Source organism: Mauremys mutica, chromosome 17 (assembly GCF_020497125.1).
Source record: "Mauremys mutica isolate MM-2020 ecotype Southern chromosome 17, ASM2049712v1, whole genome shotgun sequence".
NCBI lineage: Eukaryota > Metazoa > Chordata > Testudines > Geoemydidae > Mauremys > Mauremys mutica.
In genome coordinates this window covers 26,821,071-26,841,183 of record NC_059088.1, presented here as the reverse complement: position 1 = coordinate 26,841,183, position 20,113 = coordinate 26,821,071, and the positions used below count along the sequence as shown (strand labels likewise).

Below are 20,113 nucleotides of genomic sequence, written 5' to 3'. Positions count from 1 at the left end.
TTAGGAATTACACCCGGCCAGTGTAGTCCAGCGTCCCTGCTCCAGCCCTGCCCTGCCTCGGCTACTTCAGAGGAAGGAGAAACACACCCCCTACTGGGCAATTCTGGAATAACCTGCCCAAATGAGGAATTTTTCTCACCCACACACAGAGAGAAGTTGGTTTATACTCTGGTGCCAAACAGTTAATGTCCCTTCCACATTCTCTCTCTCCTCCCCAGCTGAGCCGTGAATGTCCTTGCTATTCAGACAGGTCCAGGGTGTGTTGTATTTTAATCCTGCAAAAGCTTGACAGAGCGATAATATCCAGTGGCAATGAGTTCCGCGGGATAACTTTCCATCATGTAAATAAAGTCTCCACCTCTGCACTCCACAGGGTCATGATCCTTGTATCGCTGGGGTAACCCTGCTACTGGCATCACACTCACTGCAGGGCTTCCTCGGGGCCCAGGCTCAGTCACCATTTCCCCACAATGCTCAGCACCTCCTGCTCACACCCGATCCGCATTTGTGTCCCTGCCCCAGCGCTGAGCTGCCAGCCATGGGGAGGCGCCTTCAATTCCTTTGCGCAGGCCTCTATCCAGCAGAGAACCTACAGACCCTCTGCTCCCAGGGGATCGCAGCCCCCCCCCGGGACACAGGGCCAGATTCTCATTCACGCCAAGCCCCCGGCATACCCCCCTGGCTGTGCAAAGGCCCCTGACAGTGGGTGTCAATGTACTGGGTGCCCTGTCGAAGGCCCTTTCCATTGCCAGAGCCGTGTCAAGGGGCCCCGGGTAACAGAATTCCTAGCGTGACAGGCTCTCCGGTGCAATAGACAGAACCCTCCAGTATCGCAGGAGCCGTGTCTGGTTCAGACCCTTTCAGCCCTGAGCAATCAGAGGAGCCTTCCCCAGCCCAGCACCCTGGGCTGCTTTGAGCTCATTGCGCCACTTACCACAAAGGAAAGAGCGTCTCGTGGGGGAAGTTGCAGAGCTGTGGGGCGGGTCATTTCTCTGCAGCCCCTCGGCACCATCAGGGATCGGCCACTCAGCCAGACTCTGCCGTCTAACCCGCTCCGGCTCTGTTCGGTCAGGACACCCGTTATACGGACTGACGGCCGCCCGCTCTGCCTGCCCCTCGCTGCCAGGATGGAGGGGGCTCTGCGGCCTTCCCTTCTCTTGCTCCTGCTGGTTTCACAGCCCGGCGGTGAGTGATCTGTCTGAATTCCAGGGCAGGAAATGGTGGCACAGACAGCGGTGCCATTTCAGATTTCGGTGGGGTGGTGGTGGGCACCTTTCAGAGGCTACTTGGGCACCTGAAAACTCTTGGCTTTTTGCAGATAACAGAGGCACAGTGCTGCTGTCAGATAATAGTTTCTAATTCCTATGTAGAGAAAGAAAATTAAATAAATATTAGACCCACTCAGCTCTAATACTAACATGTTCTGACCTCTTGTGGCAAGTCACTTAAGGGACGCTGGTTAGGTTTAAAATGTTGATGCAGCCAGGCACCTAGTGGGGTTTACAAAGCACCAAACCTTCTAGGCGCTTTTGAAAATCCCACTCGGTGCCTAAATACCTGTGAAAGTCTGGCTGCTAGTCTGGGTGCGCCTCAGTGCCCATCTGTGCAATGGGGGTAACAGCCCAGCTCTGCCTCACCCAGGGGCTGTGCTGTGAGGAGCTCAGATGCTGCGGTGATGGGGCCACATCAGGACCACAGGGAGCATGGGAGCTTCTCTGTGCCACTGCCAGCCCTGCCCTGGGCTTCGGCCCCTTCTGTTCTCCTACGCCCCTCACACCTTCCTCTGTTCTGAGTGTAGCCTGGGCTCAGAGGGCTCCGCTGTGTTTCTTCTGAGTCCCCTGGACTCTCTCCTCACCCCCCACCCACGCAGGGATTCCTGTTTGACAGGTTCATCTAACCACTTCCAGACCCTTCATTTAATTACCAGATTGACGTGGGACTCCATATGCTTTATGGAAATATGCTTATGAATATGACATCACTGGAATACGCTTTACGCTAAATACCCCTTGTGTAGTGTCATTAGAAAGCTTGTAATCTACTAAGTGTGTTCATCCTATTTGTTCACATGTCTTATTTCTATATCTGGAGTTAGGAGAGTAAGATATGAACTTGTATCACTGATGTAAACATATTAAGTGGAGACCATTAAGGGAGCTCCAGAAACAATCAGTTGTAAATGGGCTTAGTTACTTGAAAGCCTCCCTGTGTACGTGTGGGGCCAGCCACTGGGGGTATGACCATGTCACCTGATGCTGCAGTGCTTCTCAAACTTTTTACTGGTGACCCCTTTCACAGAGCAAGCCTCTGAGTGCAACCCCCCTTATCAATTAAAAACACTTTTATATATTTATCACCATTATAAATGCTGGGGCATAGTGGGGTTTGGGGTGGAGGCTGACAGCTCACGACCCCATGTAATAACCTTGTGACCCCGAGGGGTCACGACCCCCAGTTTGAGAACCCCTGCGATACTGGAATCCATCTTAAATCTGGTACTTTTCCATTTCGAAGGAGGGGTGGGGACTCAGAGACAAAAGATTCCCGCCTTGTGCCAAAGCTATGAAAGGGGGTGGAGCAGGACAAAGGGGGCTGCCAGTCATGAGAAACCCCCTGCTGACCACCTGAGAGGTCTGCTGGACCTAACAAGGACGGTACCGGGGAAAGGCTTGGGCCCAGACTCAGAAGGGATCTAGTCTGTGAACGACGCTTATTGGAACATCTGAGGGTGAGGTTTCATCTGTGATCAGTTTCTTACTGTATTCAGCTGAGACTTGCGTGGTTTTGCTTTATTTTGCTTGGTGACTGACTTTGTTCTGTCTGTTATTCCTTGAAACCACTTCAATCCTACTTTTTATACGTCATAAAATCACTTTTGTTTATTAATAAAGCCAGAGGAAGTGACTGATAACTGGAGGAGCAAACCGCTGGGCATCGCTCTCCAGCAGTGGTACAGAGTGCAGACAATTTATGAATGTGCCCAGTATAGGCTTTATACAGAGTAAAAGGGATTTATCTGGGGTTTGCATCCCATTGGGAACTGGGTGCTGGAGGCAGGTAACCTGCTGAGCAGTTTTCAGTTAGGGCTGCAGCTCCGGGGGCGTGGGCCAGACCTGGGTGTGTGTTGCAGCAGGCTGGTGTGTCTGGCTCAGCAAGGCAGGGCTCTGGAGTCCCCAGGTGGCAGGGAAACGGGCTCAGAGGTAATTTCAGCACATCAGGTGACAGTCCCAAAAGGGTCTCTGTGATGGAGCCCATCACACCAGCCTTTTCTTATCTTAATCACCCTGCGTCTGATTGTAAACAAAGCACTGACTCCCTGCCCCAGGGACACAAGCTGAGAGAAACTCCCCTCTGCACAACTCACAATCCACACTAACTCTGTGCAGTGAAGAGCTCCGCCCGGGAGCACAGCTCCTGTATGAAACTCGGAGGGGCCGCGGCAGCACCCCCTTCCCTACCTAATTAGTGCCCTTGGACAGAGAGCGTCCAATGCACCCCCTGAAATAGACTGGGGGTGACCTCATCTCCCGCTGCCCACAGGAGGTGCACAAAGACGGGACGGGCATCAGGGGAATTTATGGAGCTTTGGGGGAACCACCTCAAATCCCCTGCAAAGTTAGGAGGGAAATGGGGGCCCCTCAAACAGCCCCTGCCATGGGACTGGGAGATTCATGCCCCTCCCCAGCCAAAGGCAGCTTTGCTGGGTCTGCCCCAAGCTCCAGCCCCCCAAGGCTTTTTGGGAGCACTGCAGCCCCTCCTCCCCTGTGAGCCCAACCCCCCCTACCCCATCCCTTAGGCGGGTCCCTCACCCCTGAGGATCTAAAACCTCCCCACATTCAGAGCTAGGTGCAAATTCACCTCTTCAGCCAAATTTCCTGCACTAGCCCCCAACTCAACACCGTCACCCCCAGCTCAGCTACGGCCGGTGGGGATCATGAAACCGCCCGAGCCTGCTGGGAAGGGAGAGAGGAATCCAAGCTGTCTCCCTTGCTCTTGGGAGGGGCTCAGACACCGGGGTGATGGGCCCCAGTGTAAGAACCCCCAGAGGGAGACGAGTGGGTCAGGGGATAGACAGACTCGGCCATCACTGGGCTGTCATAGGATCATCAGCCTCCACTCAACCTGTGCAGGTAAAACGCCTGTGAAAGCCCATAACCCGCTCTGGCACCGTGCGGCTCTCTGTCCCCCTCTAGTGGTTGGTTCACAGCAGAGGGAAAGAGCCTCCTACTGCTACCAGAGCTCAACCCTCTCAGAGCTGATGTGTCCAAAAGCCAGATCCAGACCCACATCTGACAGCTGGCCCCTGGCTCTGTAATATCCCAGCCCCAGCCCCAGGGCTGAAGGTGGCCTGGCCGTGGGGCGCTGGACACCAGGATCTGAAATCTGGGAGGATGTGGGTCCAGCTCCATAGGAAATGGTACCGTCCCCTCCCTCTCCCCCTCCCATCTAGCCCCCCTGTTCCCAGGGGAATGTGTCACAAGGGCTGGGGAGGGGAACTGGCCTGGTGTCCCCGTGACGGGGCGTGTGGTGGATCTGGTCCTAAAGGCTCCGGTTCTTCTCTCGTGGGGCAGGGCCCGGCAGAGCTGGGGCAGGCGCGATGGAGCTGAGCAGGATTGTGGGGGGCTCCGTCACTTTCCGCCTGGGGATCCCAGCACAGCAACTTATAACTGTTTCCTGGACAGTAAACACAACGAGGAGCATAGTAATTGTAATAGCAGGAAACCCCCCCAATGTCATTGTGACCGACCCATCCTACGAGGGACGCCTGAGAGTCCCTGCCGAGAGCAACTCACTTCAGATCACCAGCCTGAGGATGAAGGACACGGGCACCTACGGAGCTGAAATCAGCACAGTTACGGGCACCATCCACAGACCCTTCCTGCTGCGCGTGTACAGTAAGTGTGGGGCCGATGAACCCCGGGGGAAGCTGGAACCCGCCCTGCTCAGGAAGCGCCTCTGAGAGATGAAGGGCTGCAGGGTCCCAGTGTCTGTGCGGACCTCTTAGTGCGGCTGCTTCTCCTCCCCCTCGCTCCTGTTCCTTCTCCTGCCACACACACCCCCCACCCCGGTTATCCCCCCAGCTCGGGCTCTCCCCCCACTTCTCCTCTGCAACCTCCTCCCCCTGCCCTGGCTGCAGCCCCACTGCTCCCGCTCCACAAGGCCCTGGCTCGTCAGAAACCCAAACTCCTCTTGGCACGCGGGTTTCCTTCACCCAAGCCAGGGCTCACCTGCCTGGCCGCTTTCCCCAGTTCCCGCTCCCAACCCCCCAATTTCAGCAAAACCCCCTTTTCTGACGGAAACACGTTTCAGTGAGGAGGAATTTCAACTAGCTCAAAGCTGGGCCTCCTGGCCACCACTTCTCCAGCACCCCCAAAGGATCCCTCCCTTCTTCCCCCCCATCTCCAGCTGGGGCAGGGTCGCCCTGATCCCCTGCCTTGGCTCCAGCCGTGCTGTGAGGAGCCAGACAGCTCCTTGCACTCAGCTTCCCCAGCACATCCAGGCAGCCGCTAGCAAGATGCTGCATGAATTTCAGCCCATTCCATGTTTCTCTCCCCCTGGCAGAGCAAGTACCGGAGCCAATTATCCTCTGTGACTCAGTGACCTGTGTGAGTGAAACCTGTAACTACAACCTGCGCTGCACCGTCAGGGATGGAGGGGACAATGTGACCTACAGCTGGACTCACACAGCAGGGGGCGCTGTGGTACCCAATGGGGCCATTCTGCACGTATCTCAGAGACCCCTGGCCGTCACCTGCACAGCCCAGAACCCCGCCAGTAACAGCTCCACAACCGCCTCTGCAAAGGGCCTTTGTGCAGGTAACTCCCTCTGCAGGGTGGCGCTGCCCAGTGCGCACACGGGGGGAGCTGGCATCGGGTCGCTGCCTTTGCACCAGTCCCAGGGCTTTGATCCCAAACGGAACCTGGCCCCCCGCAACCCCAGAAGCCACCTCGCTGCAGATCTTAGCCTGTAACCTGCCAGGGAGCAGCTGGCCCCTGATTTGTCTGTGACACCAGAGCAGCGTCGCAGGGTCAGTGGGGAGCAGCCTGGGCCCAAGGGGAGCCGTGCGCAGGCTGAGATATGGGGGATGTGGGGGGATGGGGGGAACCCCGACAAGTTTAGTTATTGAACACGCCTGATCTCAAACACTGACTCACATAAGGGGCCGCATCAGCCCCCCCATCCCCTCCCCCGGCTCTGAGAAGGCTCCTACCTGGGAGGGAGCAGGGGGAGGGGCAGGAACATCAGCACCGGCTGCCCGGGGGGGGGGTCACAGCCCCACCCTGCCCAGGGGGGAGAAGCTGCTCACGGGTGGGGGGCGCAGGGAGGAGCCGGCGGAGCGAGGGGCTCAGAGGGGGGGTCCAAGGGCTGTGTTGGGCCCCGTCCCCTCACTCTGCTCAGGAGGAGTCTGAGCCGCGTCAGAGCCTCTGGGCCCCGCTCTGGGGACGGGGGCTCCTGTGCCTGGGGGCAGGACACGGCTGCTGACTCCGAGGGGACACCGGAGCCGAGGTCAGTGGGGCCCGGCCCAGACTCAGCCCTGGCTGCCCAGCGTCTCCTCCTGCCCCGTATGGAGCGGGGGGCAGGTTCCCAGGCACCCCCACCCCTGCCCCTGCTGGGCTCTTGGGGCATCGCCGGTTGCCCCCTGCATGAACTGACGCCATCACCTTCAGCTCCCCCACCAGCCCCGGCCTCCTCGCTGTCCTACTGCCACCTCAAGGGGATCGTCCTGCTGCTGGTGCTGGGAGCCCTGAGCGCCGGGATCATCGCGGTGCACGTCCTCCCCGGCAGGGAGCGGAGACGGGACTGAGAGCAGAGGAGCTGCCACAGCGCCTGCCAATCCCGCCTGGGCGTTCCCAGCCCCCCAGCCCGAGGATGCTCCGGGGGCCGCTCGCTCGCAGCTTCCGACGGGTGAGCGTCACTGAGTGGGAGGAGGGGAAGTATCGGGTCCCTCTGTGGGGCGGGAGATGTGGTGGAGAATCCGCCCTGCTCAGTGGCGCCCTCTGGCAGCCGCCGGCAGCACAACAGGTGCGCCTGCCTCAGTTTCCTCCCATCCACCTTCTGAAAAGACCCCAGTGTCTAACCGTACCCCTCCCTGGGGCTGATGTATTGTCCCAGCGTGTAAACAGTCCCTAGGTGCCCAGCCCACAGTTCACACAAATCCCCCGACCCAGAGCTCACTGCTCAGTCCCCACGGCTGCTCCAGCGCCTGGTTCTTTCCAGGCTTCTGCACTCCACAGGGTCATGATCTTTGTATCTCTGGGGTAACCTTACTAGTGGCATCACACTCGCTGCGGGGTTTCCTCGTGGCCCAGGCTCAGTCACCATCTACCCCACAATGCTTAGCACCTCCTGCTCACACCCGATCCGGATTTGTGTCCCTGTCCCAGCTCTGAGCTGCCAGCCATGGGGAGGCGCCTTCAATTCCTTTGCGCAGGCCCTTATGTAGCAGAGAATCTAGAGATCCTCTGCTCCCAGGGGATCGCAGCCCCCCCGGGAGGCAGGGCCAGATTCCCATTCATGCCAAGCCTCCGTTGTGACGGGCTGGGTCACGGAGACCCCCTTGGGACTGTCAGCTGATGTACGGAGACTACCTCCGAGCCCGTTTCCCCTGCCAGCCTGGGACTTCAGTACCCTGCCTTGTCGAGCCAGACACACTAGCCTGCTGCAAACACAGACCCAGGTCTGACCCACACACCCAAAGCTGCAGACTTAACTGATAGAGGGAGATGCACAGCTGTTTGCTCCGCCGGGTAGTAATTACTTACTCTGGGTAAATTAATGAGTAAAAAAAAAAAAAGAAAGAAAGCTTAATATAACTTTCTCATGGATTTGTTAAAAAGTGGGCAGGAAAATAAACTGTTCTCTGATCCACTGGATTACAAAATAAGGGGACTATAAACTGGCTGTTACTGAGGTTCTGTGGTTTTCACTCTGGCGTGTTTTCTCCATGCTCATTTTTCTGTTTTTTAATTGAAACACACATGTAAAAATATTAAAGGGCTCTGTCTTCACATAGGCGTGTCTTTTAAAGTGTTCATTCCTTTACAAAACTTGATACAACTTTCACCTGTATTTGTTAAAAAGCAGCAAAGAAGCAGCCTTCTTATCTCTGATCCACTGGCTTACAGAGGCTGTTTTTGCTGACAGTAGCTTTGCTGCAAAATTATGCTGATTCAAATTGTCCTTACTAAAAAATGACCAATGTGAGTCTAAAATCTAGGGGGAAAACTTTTTTATCACTAGACATTACTTTTATAAACAAGTTTTCTGTATTTTTAACTCTAGGTTTTTTCCGCATGCTCACTTTTTATTGAAACACACCTGCAAAAAGGCTAAATGAAAATTTTTTTCTTCAGATGGACTTGTTTTTCAGAATGGTCTTCTCCTTTTCTAATCCACTAACTTCAAAAGGCTGCTTCAAACTGTTCTCACTAAAAGCATCTGGAAAAGCTTTTAAAAACTTTTTCTTAGAAAGGGTGTGTGTGTTTAGGCCTGGGGTGCTTCTGCATGCTCTTTTTTTATTGAAACGTATGCCAAAGTGCTAAATGAAGGGACGTGTCTTCGTATAGGCTTGTCTTTTCAAGTGTTTATTCCTTTACAAGACTTAATATAACTTTCACCTCTATTTGTTAAAATGTGGGGGAAGAACCAGACTTCTCTCTGATTCACTGGTTTACAAAATAAGAGGACCTGTGGTTTTAAAGCTGGAGTGTTTCTGCCTGCTCTATTTTATTGAAACACACCTGTAAGTAAAGGGATGTGTCTTCCTATAGATTTGTCTTTTCAAGTGTTTATCCCTTTACAAGAGTTAATATAACTGTCACGTGCATTTGTTAAAAAGTTTGGGGAAGAAGCAGCCTTCTTATCACTGGCTTACAGATGCTGTTTTTGCTGCAGCTTCAGCTTATCCTTATTCAAAAATAACCCATGGTAGACTAAAACAGGGGAAAACTTTAAAAAATGGTTTGTTACTAAGGGCTTATGGTTTTAACCTTTATTAAAGCCCCTATGTAAAAGGGCACCATGGTGGGGAAAATGCTTGGGGTCCTTTTTTTTATATAAGATTAAGGCAGTTAAGGGGGGGGTGGCTCTTGTTCAAAAACCTGGGGATTATGGGATTGGTTCAGGAACATGAAGTGTATGACACTGCTGTAGAACAACAGCTGATTGGGTCGATCCAAAGGCGGTGGTAACGAGCCTGAGGGGCTGCGAACCTGGGAAGTTGCCTCTTTCCGCAGAAACGCTTGGAAGGTAAGAACTCTCCCTCCGACTCAACCAGGGCTGGCTGGCTCTGCCCTTTGCAAAGGGGCTTTCTCCTCCCTTCCCTTGCTCTGGTCTCTCTTTTCACCTCTCTTTGTTTGTTCTTTTCGTAACCTACCCTTGTATTTAATAGTTTAAATGTTTCTTTCTTAACCTGCCTTTCTATTTTTACCATGTGCTTACAAAACAGTTTCCTTTGTGTTTCTCTTTGATTTAACTCTTTTTAAATGCTTTTTATTAACCTAACTCCTGTATTTAATACACCTTTTACATTTATCTCAAATTGTTTTATTCTTTAATAACATACCAAACTAGTCCTTTAAAAACCCCTCTCCTTACTAAACCTCACCAAAACCTCTTCTCTTTAATAACTTGCCTCTGTTCTTTCAAACTAACCCTTTAAAAACAAAAACCTTCATTTTCCTTTAAGTTCTCTTTCTGTTCTTTAATAACCTGCCAAACTAGGCCTTTAAAATCATCTCTCCTTACTCAGCCTCACCAAACAACCTCTCTTTCCTTTTTCCCTCTAAGCCTTACCCAAGCTTTCTCTTTTTAAACTTTAAGCTCACTCACTCAATTCTCCAACCTTTTTCTCGTGGAAACCTGTCAGGAAATACATGGTGATGGATGCTATCGAGGTATGTGCTACTGTCGTGTCAAGGGGCCCCGGGTAACAGAATTCCTAGCGTGACAGGCTCTCCGGTGCAATAGACAGAACCATCCAGTATCGCAGGAGCCGTGTCTGGTTCAGTCCCACCCGCCACCCCTGAGCAATCAGAGGAGCCTTCCCCAACCCAGCGCCCTGGGCTTGCGCCCGGCTGAGAGTAGCCCCACACCCAGAGTGACACACCCGGCCTGCGGGGTTTAGGGAACTCGGCTGCTTTGAGATCATTGGGTGACTTACCCCAAGAGCTGAGTCACATCACAGCCAGTGGGGTCTGGTCTTGCCAAATCCCATCTCCCGGTGGAGAAATTGCAGAGCCGCAGGGCGATTCGTTTCTTTGCAGTCCATCCTCAGCCACAGAGGGTAGCCAGGCTCGTCCTGCCAGCCAGACGTCCCCGTCCGAACCGCTCCAGGCTCCGGCTCCGTTTGGTGAGGATCTCCGACGCCCGCTGCCCCACGCTGTCAGGATGGAGGGGGCTCCTCTTCGACCTTCTTTTCTTTTGCTTCTTCTGCTCTTACAGCCCGGAGGTGAGTGATCTGCCTGAACTGGAGTGCAGGAAACGGTGACACGTGGGTCAGCCACCAACTCCGCACCTTGGGCAACTGGGAGTCTAGGGTTTGATTCAATCCATTTGCCGTCTTTTCCACGGAGAGTTAATCCAGCCCTGCAAACAGCGACTCAGCCAGGGCTGGAATAACCCAGGGGGTGTGGGGGCTGCACGTCGGGATTGAGGGGCATCGGCAGAGCTGAAGGAGGGAAGGGGAGTCCAGGGCTGGAATGGGTGTGGGGGGGCACACCTCAGGGCTGCATGTCGGGATTGAGGGGCATCGGCAGAGCTGAAGGAGGGAAGGGGAGTCCAGGGCTGGAATGGGTGTGTGGGAGGCGCACGCCTCAGGGCTGCACGTCGGGATTGAGGGGCATCGGCAGAGCTGAAGGAGGGAAGGGGAGTCCAGGGCTAGAATGGGGGGGCTGCATGTCGGGGTTGAGGGGCATCGGCAGAGCTGAAGGAGGGAAGGGGAGTCCAGGGCTGGAATGGGTGTGTGGGAGGCGCACGCCTCAGGGCTGCACGTCGGGGTTGAGGGGCATCGGCAGAGCTGAACAGAGGTAGAGCCCGGGGCTGGAATAGCCCTGCACTCCCAGCTCACCTGACCCCGCAGGGTCCCCTCCTCTCCGGCAGCTGTGGGAAGCTACACAGACCCTGAAGGGCCCGGGGTGGCCGAGGGAGGGGTCTGCGCAGGCCCGAGCGCGCCCCTGGGCTCTTGGGGGACCATCTCCCCGTAGCAGGGGGCAGAGGGAGGGCACTGGGAGGGACGGTCTGCATAATGGCAGGGCAAAGCCTAGAGCGTTGCAGGGGGCCTCTGGGGAAGGGAAAAGGAGGGGTCAGGTTGTGGGGCTGGAGGCCGAGAGGAGGGAGGGAGGGGGACTCCGGTGAGGTGAGGTGGCCGTGTTGCAGCAGGGGGTGCACGGCCCCTCCTTGCACCTGCACGACAGCTGGGCCCGGCGCCGCGTGAGCCACGGGGCGGGTGGGACCGACCTGACCCTTTGGGTTGACCCGTCTCATTCCCGCCAAGAAGATTTTTCCAAGACCCCCCTGGTCGGGCCCGATCCTCCGCAGCCCTGCATGCAATGCACCAGGGGCATTTCACATTGGCTTTGCCCTGGGGGAAGTGGTTGTGCAAGACGCAGAGCGATGGAGAATCAGGCCCAGGATCTCAGCCTCCGGTTCATCGCTCGTCTGCTTCCCAGCCCCCGAACTCCTAGTGGGGATGTAGCAATACCGACAGAAGTGCCACGCTGGCGACTTCCGGCCTGGGAGGCAGCTACCAGCCCTGGCCAGGGCTGGAACTCGCCTCTCCCAGGAGACCTGCTGCCCTAAGTGGTCTGAGCTTCCCCCTGGCACCAGCAGGGCCCTGCTACTAAGCGTCTGGCAGATAATTTGCTAGGTGGAGACGCTGGCAAGAATATTTCTGTGGCAGCAGCTGTTCCCTCTGCTACACTGGTTACAGCACGACCCACCGTTCACCAGCACCTGGCGAGGAGGGCGGGGAGAGAGACGGGCGGGCCTGGAGATAGACAGATGTGTTCAGCCATTCAGTGCGGCTAAAACCCCTGGAACAGCTGGCTCCTGCTCTAGCACAGTGAGGGTCTTTGTCCCTTTTGAGGGTCTTTTGTCTAGAGGCTGCTCCCCTCGCAAGGTACGAACCCCCTGCTGCGACTAGAGCTCTGTCCCCCAAGAGCGGATGTGTTCCAAAGCCAGATCGGGCTGTCAACCTCACCAATGGCCCCTCGCTCTGTAATATCCAAACCAACGCCCCAGCGGGGAAGGCTGCCCGGTCATGGGACGCTGAACATCCAGATCTGCAATCTGTGGGTTTGAGCCCAGATCCAGGGGAAACCATTTCTCCCGCTCCTGTAATCTGGGTCTCCCCCTGGTTCCTGTGGGAGCATGAACGGGGACTGGGGAGGGAACTGGCCTGGTGTGTCCATGGTACGTCTATTCCCTGTTCTTCCCTCCCGTGCACCAGAGTACTCCAGCGCGGCCGCAGATGAGACGGAGCTGGCCGGGATTCTGGGAGGGTCGGTCACTTTCCCCCTGAGGATCCCAGCAGCACAGAAATTTGAAAACGGGGCCTGGACAGTAAACACAAGGAGTCTAGCCACCGTCACCGCAGGGAGACCTCCCCACGTCCTGGTGTTTCACTCCTCCTACGAGGGACGCCTGCGATTCTCTGCTGAGAGCTCCTCGCTTCAGATCACCGACCTGAGGCTGGAGGACACGGGCAGCTACACCGTCGAATACAACACGGACAAAGAGAAATTCGCCTACAGAGAATTCACGCTGCGCGTGTCCAGTAAGTGCTGGGGCAGGGGGATCCCTGAGGGAGCCTGGAACCCGCCCTGCTCAGGAAACTCACAGCCGCTGGCAAACAACTTTAGTGCGGCTGCTTCTCCTCTTCCTCCACCTCGTGCTTGTCTCTTCTGCTGCTCGCCAGCCCTGTCTCCCTGCTCCTCCAGCTTCTGCAGCCCTTTTCCACTTGTGCTTTGCTGCAGCTTCCTTCCCCCATCCTGGCCTCTGCCCCACTGCTCCTGCCCCACTGCTCCTGCCCCATCAGAAACCCAGACTCCTCTTGGAATTGAGGTTTTCCCCCACCCAGCCAGGGCTCCACTTCCTGCTCTGCTTTCCCCAAACCCCCTCCCACAACTCCAGCGCTGGTCACTCACCCCAAGAGAGTTAGTCAGGAACAACGTTTCCCTTGCACAGGGCCATTTCGACATCTGCTTTTGTCCCGGATCGGGATGTGAAGTAGAAGTTTTTCAAGAACAAAAAAAAAATTGTGGCATGAAAAGTTGCAAAAGATCTCAATCAGGACATTAAACATTTCGACATTTTCGCCCCCTCTGAAACACGAGGTGTCGAAATGCTGATCGGTTTCCACAACGACCTTGCCAATTACGGTGGACTCCAACGGGAGGAGGGGAAAGACCGTTCGAAATGCAACGTTGGGGGTTTGGCTTTGAACACCTGCTTCAGAAAACTGAACATTTTTCTTGGCATCAACTTTTTCCCTGCCGAAAATGGCAGTTTTGACTAAACCAAATTTTCAGATGGAAAAGATGTTCACTGGGAAATTTCAACCAGCTCAAACCCCCAAACTGATCCCCAAGCTGGGCCCCCCTGCACCTCCCCAAATGATCCCTCCTCCATCCTCCCCCTCCCAGCTGTACCATCACCTTCATGTCCCCCTGCCCTGCTCCAAGCATGCTGCGAAGATGCAGAGGGCTCCCTGCACGCTGCTCCCCCAGCAGATCCAGGCAGCGGCTAGTAAGTTGCTGCAGGGATTTCAGCCTGTTCTGTGTTTCTCTCCCCCCCACACAGAGGGACAACTGCCACCCACCATCGCCTGTGACTCAGTGGCCTGTGAGGATGACGCCTGTACCTACACCCTGCGCTGCGCCATCAGGAATGAAAGGGAAAATGTGACCTACAGCTGGAGTAACGCCGCCAGCAGCGTTCTGTCCGCCGACTCCATCGTGCGCATCCCTCAGCGGCACCAGGCTGCTCGTGAGACCGTCACCTGCACGGCACGTCTCCCCAACGGGACCAGCTCCACGACGGTCTCCCCGAAGGACTTCTGCACAGGTAATGCCCTCCGCAGGGAAACCCTGCCCAGGCGCTCCTGGAGAGGGCTGGCATCGGGTCCCCGCCTCGGCACTCAGCCCACGGCTATTTCAATGAAACCACCCTGGTCTCCAACACGTTTGCACTTAAAGGGGCCCCGTCACCCCAGCAATCCCCTACCCCACCTCCCACTCTGAGAAAGCTGCTGCCCCCCAGGGAGGGATCAAGGGAAGGGGCTGGAGCATCCCTGCAGCTGGGCCAGTGCAGAGTCATGGGGCCGCAAAGAGAACTGGCATGAGAACAGCTCCGTAGCCGGTGGTTAGAGAGCTCCCCCCGGAGCAGGGAGCCCCAGGAGCCGATCCCCTGCTCCAGCCACTCATTAATCAGAGATCCAAAGAGCCCCCCACCAGGCTATCCCAGAGCCCAGTGGTTATATCGCTCACCAGCGAGGTGGCAGCTCCCTTTCTCCCACCCAAGGGAGGACCCTCACCACGGGGCTACACGGTACAAGGAGAGGCCTCGGCGGCCCACGCCCAAGAGAGGGTTCCCAGCTGAGAGTCCCCAGCAGAGACAGGCAGCAAAGGCCCTGAGACGGGGAGGACGCCGCATCCCCCCAGCATCTCCCATTGACTCGCCTTGGGGCGCCCTGCCCAGGGCGAATCTCTTTGTACCTACCTGTCCCCATCCATCGCAGGGGATGCCCAGGCGCCAGGCTCGGGCTTATGAATCTCAGGGGCATCCCAGGCCTCTCAGAGTTAGGCGCGGCGGCTCCCAGCGTCCCTACGTTCCTGTGTGACCCCAGGCCTCGGGGTTCTTCTTGCGCAAGCCCCTCCCACGTCTCTAGCGTCAGACGGATGGAGCAATATTCGCATGACGTCATGGTAACGACGCCAGAGCCGGTGCTCTACTCATTCCCACGTGCAGCTGAGCATTGCCACACGGTCTGGCCCGTTGCTCCCCAGGCCAGGAGATATATCAGCAGCGAACCGGGGCCCAGGAACGGGCTGGTGATGGGACCCACACCGTGCCTCATGTGGAAGCTGCCTGGGCTTTGTCAATAAACGAGCACTCACACCCTCGGGGATCCGGCCATGCTGCCCGGATGAGGCAGCTTCTCACAGGGAAGCTGAAGATCTGACAGTTTTCTCTCCACACGGGTCAAAAGGGAAGATCGTCGTCCTGGTTTTCAAAACCAAACAAGACCCAGCAGCCTTTTTTCAGCATCGTCAGCAGAGCCACGCCGAGTACGTCTCATGGTACTCGCTGGGCATCTTCTACCAGCCGTCTCAAAGATCTTCCGATGTGCAGCCACAAGGGGTAGCCAGGGGTGGATAACCCACCATGACACTGAACACGAATCTCAACATTCATTTCCCTGCTGGAACCCAGCGCTCAGTCCGTTCAGAACGTGGGGAACGACACTTCCGTGTCTCCGGATGCCCAGAACGGGTTCCTGGACGTTCAGACACATCCTGGCGAGAGCAGGGAACACAGCCCACTTACGAGAGCGGAAGCGAGGAAGGAGAAGGGACACTACCACGGAAGAACTAAGGGATCGCTCCCGCCCTGGCGGGGTGTTCACCCCACACTGCCGCTCTCGGGGGAAAGGGGCTCAGGAGGGGCTGCCTGACAGGATGGGCTGCACCTGGGTGAGGTGTGGGCTGGACAGACAGCCCCAGCTGAGCCTGGACCTGAGCTGGTGATTGCAGGGAGCCGGTGTAGAGGGAGGGCCTGGCCTCCCCTCCCGTCACCGCGGGGAGGGAAACAGGGCAGGGCAGTGGATTCTGAAGACTTCCTGAGGCAGTTTATGTAGCGAGACTCTGATCCCCGCGAAGGGAGAAAACGGCAGCGACCTGGCCTGAGGGCCCAGCCACAGAGAGGAAGCGCTGGAGCTCGCGGAGCAGGAGAGAAGCCACCAAGGGCTCGATCGGGGCGAGGGAGCCAAGGAACCGCAAGCGGCGGCGGCAAACCAGCCGTGAGCCGATCCCCCGGCGAGCCACAAAGAGCCCCCCCCAGCCGTGAGCCGATCCCCCGGTGAGCCACAAGGAGCCCCCCCAACCGTGAGCCGATCCCCCGGTGAGCCACAAGGAGCCCCCCCAGCCGTGAGCCGATCCCCCGGTGAGCCACAAGGAGCCCCCCCAACCGTGAGCCGATCCCCCGGTGAGCCCCAGCCAGGCACCCCAGCCGTGAGCCGATCCCCCGGTGAGCCACAAGGAGGCGCCCCAGCCGTGAGCCGATCCCCCGGTGAGCCACAAGGAGGCGCCCCAGCCGTGAGCCGATCCCCCGGTGAGCCACAAGGAGGCGCCCCAGCCGTGAGCCGATCCCCCGGTGAGCCACAAGGAGCCCGCCCAACCGTGAGCCGATCCCCCGGCGAGCCACAAGGAGGCGCCCCTGCCGTGAGCCGATCCCCCGGTGAGCCACAAGGAGGCGCCCCAGCCGTGAGCCGATCCCCCGGTGAGCCACAAGGAGGCGCCCCAGCCGTGAGCCGATCCCCCGGTGAGCCACAAGGAGCCCCCCCAGCCGTGAGCCGATCCCCCGGTGAGCCACAAGGAGGCGCCCCTGCCGTGAGCCGATCCCCCGGTGAGCCACAAGGAGCCGCCCCAGCCGTGAGCCGATCCCCCGGCGAGCCACAAGGAGCCCCCCCAGCCGTGAGCCGATCCCCCGGTGAGCCACAAGGAGCCCCCCCAGCCGTGAGCCGATCCCCCGGTGAGCCACAAGGAGCCCCCCCAGCCGTGAGCCGATCCCCCGGTGAGCCACAAGGAGGCGCCCCAGCCGTGAGCCGATCCCCCGGTGAGCCACAAGGAGCCGCCCCAGCCGTGAGCTGATCCCCCGGTGAGCCACAAAGAGCCCCCCCAACCGTGAGCCGATCCCCCGGTGAGCCACAAGGAGCCGCCCCAGCCGTGAGCCGATCCCCCGGTGAGCCACAAGGAGCCCGCCCAGCCGTGAGCCGATCCCCCGGTGAGCCACAAGGAGCCCCCCCAGCCGTGAGCCGATCCCCCGGTGAGCCACAAGGAGGCGCCCCAGCCGTGAGCCGATCCCCCGGCGAGCCACAAGGAGGCGCCCCAGCCGTGAGCCGATCCCCCGGTGAGCCACAAGGAGGCGCCCCAGCCGTGAGCCGATCCCCCGGTGAGCCACAAGGAGGCGCCCCAGCCGTGAGCCGATCCCCCGGTGAGCCACAAGGAGGCGCTCCCGCCACGAGTGGCATGAACCCCATGACACACACACCCTGCCGTCTACCTTCTAGATCCACCCTTCCAAGGCGTCTGCGACGGTGATTCCATTTCTGCTTGTGACCTCAGAGCGTCTCGTGTGAATTTTAAAGGCTAAACCAGCAAACAAATCGTTCAGGTGGCGGTTGCAAGTTATGGCACAAGCGGCAGCCTGGCCAGCCGTAAAACAGTGCGGAGTGCAATCCCCTCACCTAAATCAAAGCTGCGGCCGCCTAGCTACAGCGGCAGAAATGCCGGTAACACTTTAAACGGCTCCCTTGGCCGGTTGGATCCGGGGATCCTGCACTGAAAATCCAGAAAGTGACGGAAAGTCTCCCCTGCTGGGTAAGATCAGAGAAGAAAATGGCAGATCAGATGAAGAACTGACTCAATGTTCCTCCGAGGAAGAAGAGCCCACCGATGAATTTGCTGACGGTGATGACGGCTAGGATCTACCCGAAACGGATAAAGAAACCCAAGAGAATGCACAGCGAGCTGCTCGAAGAGCTGGCCAGCTGCCCGCCCAGCTTACGGGCCATTAAAAATGACTTTGTTCTTTCATTTTCTTTTATTTCTGCTTCGTTTCGTTTTTCTTTGCTTTTGTAACTGTTCAGTCTCGACTCACGTTCACAGTGAAGTGGTAACAGAACATTGCTAGAAAAGGGACCAGGAATCATTCGTCTTCCCTTTTCTTACAACTCCAGTTCATTGGGATTTGCCTTTTTCTGAGTTCAAGCCCTGCCTAATCCAGGCCCTGGCCAAACCCGCGCTCCGCCCCAAGAGCCCACCTTCACTCTCCCTTTCCCCTGAAGCTGGCGGGGACTGAGCTCCAGCCGGCAGCCAGGGGTTGAGGTGGCCTGGGGTGGCTTGTGGCTCCTCCAGCCGCAGGGGGTGCTCAGTTGGAAGAGGTGGGGCTGTCGGGCGAGCCTCCCTGAAGCAGGGGGCCACCCGCCATCCCTGGTCAGTAACTTTTTTGGGGGGTGATTAAACAGAAGCAGACTGGAGAGCACGACCCTAGTTTGTTCCCGGTGTTCCTGTTCTGCTACATTGATGCTTTACAGTATTTTTGACAATATTTGACCAATGTTTGACCAGCCATCGATGGTCAGATGCTCCACCCAGCCCTGCTCCAACCATGCTGTGCTGGGGCAGAGGGGTCCTGCCCTCGGCTTCCTCCAGCAGTTCCAGGCAGCTGCTAGGAAGCGGTGCCAGGGATTTGATCCCCTTCCTCCCCCCGCAGAGCAAGTGCCGGCGACGACGATTGTCTGTGAGTCGGTGACCTGTGTCAATGGAACCTGTCACTACGCCATGCGCTGCGTGGCCGGGGAGAGGGGGGGACTGGCGGCTTACAGCTGGACTCAGGCGGGCAGCGGCACGGTCGTATCCACCGGACCCATTCTGCGCGTCTCTGTGAGACCTTTCGAGACTCTCCCGGCCGTCATCTGCACAGCCCGGCACCCCGCCAGGAACAGCTCCAGGCTGCTCTCCCGGAAGGACCTGTGTCCAGATAACCCCGTGGGTAAGTGCTCTGAGAAGATCCCTACCCGGGGGAGAGCTCAGGGGAAGGGTCTGGAACATCAGTGGGGCAGGGCCCGGGAGGAGGGCACATCCCGCAGCGTTGGAGACCCTCGATGAGCTGCTCACAGGCAGCCGGCAGAGCAAGGGGCTCAGACGGGGGAGACCGAGGGGCAGGTTTGAGCCCCATCACTTCCCACTCTCCTCGTTCTGCTCCGCGGCAGAGGCGCCAGGCACCGAGCTCCTGGGCGGAACTGACTCCGATTGCCCAGAGGAGATGCCGGCAGCGAGGCCGGCCCAGCCCCAGCCCTCCTGCCCCATACGGAATGGGGGGAGGAAGGTCCCCGGGTATCCCAGCCCCTGCCCCAGCCATGCTCTAGTGGTGCAGCTACCCCCCGGCACTGCCGGGCGCCCCCGGCAGGAACTGACCCCATCGCTCTTGTTTAGATTCCCCACCAGACCGGTCCCTGGCCTCGTCGCTGTCCTACCACCTCATCATCCTGCTGCTGGCGCTGGGAGCCCTGAGCGCCGGGGTCATCGCATAGCACGGCCTCCCCGGCAGGGAGCGGAGATGGGACCAAGACCGGAGGAGCTGCCACAGCGACTGCCAATCCCGCCTGGGCGTTCCCAGCCCGCCAGGCCAAGGGATGTACCGGGAGGGGAGGGGGGGCGGCACACACTCACTTGCAGCTTCCGAAGGGTTAATGTCACTGCGTGGGGAGCGAAGCAGAAACACTGGGTCCGGCCATGGGGCTGTCAACCCTCTGAGCCTAAGGTGGAATCGTGGATCTTGTTATTCACCTAAATATCTGGGATTGGTTGTATTTTAATACTGAGGCTATCTGGTAGCAGTGAGTTCCACAGGTTAACTCCCCATCTCATAAATAAAGTCTCTGCCGTTTGACTCTGCGGTATAATGATTTCTGCATCTCCGGCTTACACCTACTCATGGCATCACCCTCCTTGCGGGGTTTTCTGAGGCGTCCTGGGGGGGTGGCAAGAGGGAAGGGAACGTTTAGGCTGAAGCTTGGGAGAGGACATGCCTGGGCAATGAGGTGTGGCACCGTGGGAATCACCGCTGCCAGGGAGGGCTGCAGGAAGCAGTGCCCGGTGGGCATCGTGGCCGAGGCAGGAAGGGCTGGTGCATCGGGTGGCTTCTCTCACCCTGCTGCAGGCGGAACGGTGATGGGGAGGAAGGTGGCACTTGAGAGCAGCTGCTGTGTGCTTCTCTCACAGCCCGTGTGGGGCGACCCCGGCAAGGCCGGACGCGGCTGCCCAGGCACAGCTCAGACCGGGGGGTGCCCAGAGGGGAAAGGAATCCCTGCTCGCCCAGCACAGACTGGGA

At 57.8% G+C, this 20,113-nt stretch overlaps 1 protein-coding gene and 1 long non-coding RNA gene across 2 annotated transcripts; one reads left to right on the top strand and one right to left on the bottom strand.

Annotated features, from left to right (window-relative positions):
• Positions 1-651: 651 nt before the first annotated feature.
• LOC123351580 lies at positions 652-13,549 on the bottom strand. The gene is made up of 3 exons (XR_006574039.1): positions 13,147-13,549; positions 10,164-10,469; positions 652-1,362 (listed from the first exon to the last, which is right to left on the bottom strand). It is a non-coding gene; the product is annotated as an uncharacterized LOC123351580 (long non-coding RNA).
• Positions 9,342-19,672, top strand: LOC123351575 (SLAM family member 5-like). The gene is made up of 6 exons (XM_044991014.1): positions 9,342-9,897; positions 10,267-10,451; positions 12,450-12,776; positions 13,802-14,065; positions 18,494-18,772; positions 19,216-19,672. Exons 1-6 carry the CDS (start codon positions 9,887-9,889, stop codon positions 19,311-19,313), a joined length of 1,164 nt encoding a protein of 387 aa, XP_044846949.1. The 5' UTR covers positions 9,342-9,886; the 3' UTR covers positions 19,314-19,672.
• The last annotated feature ends 441 nt before the right edge of the window (positions 19,673-20,113 follow it).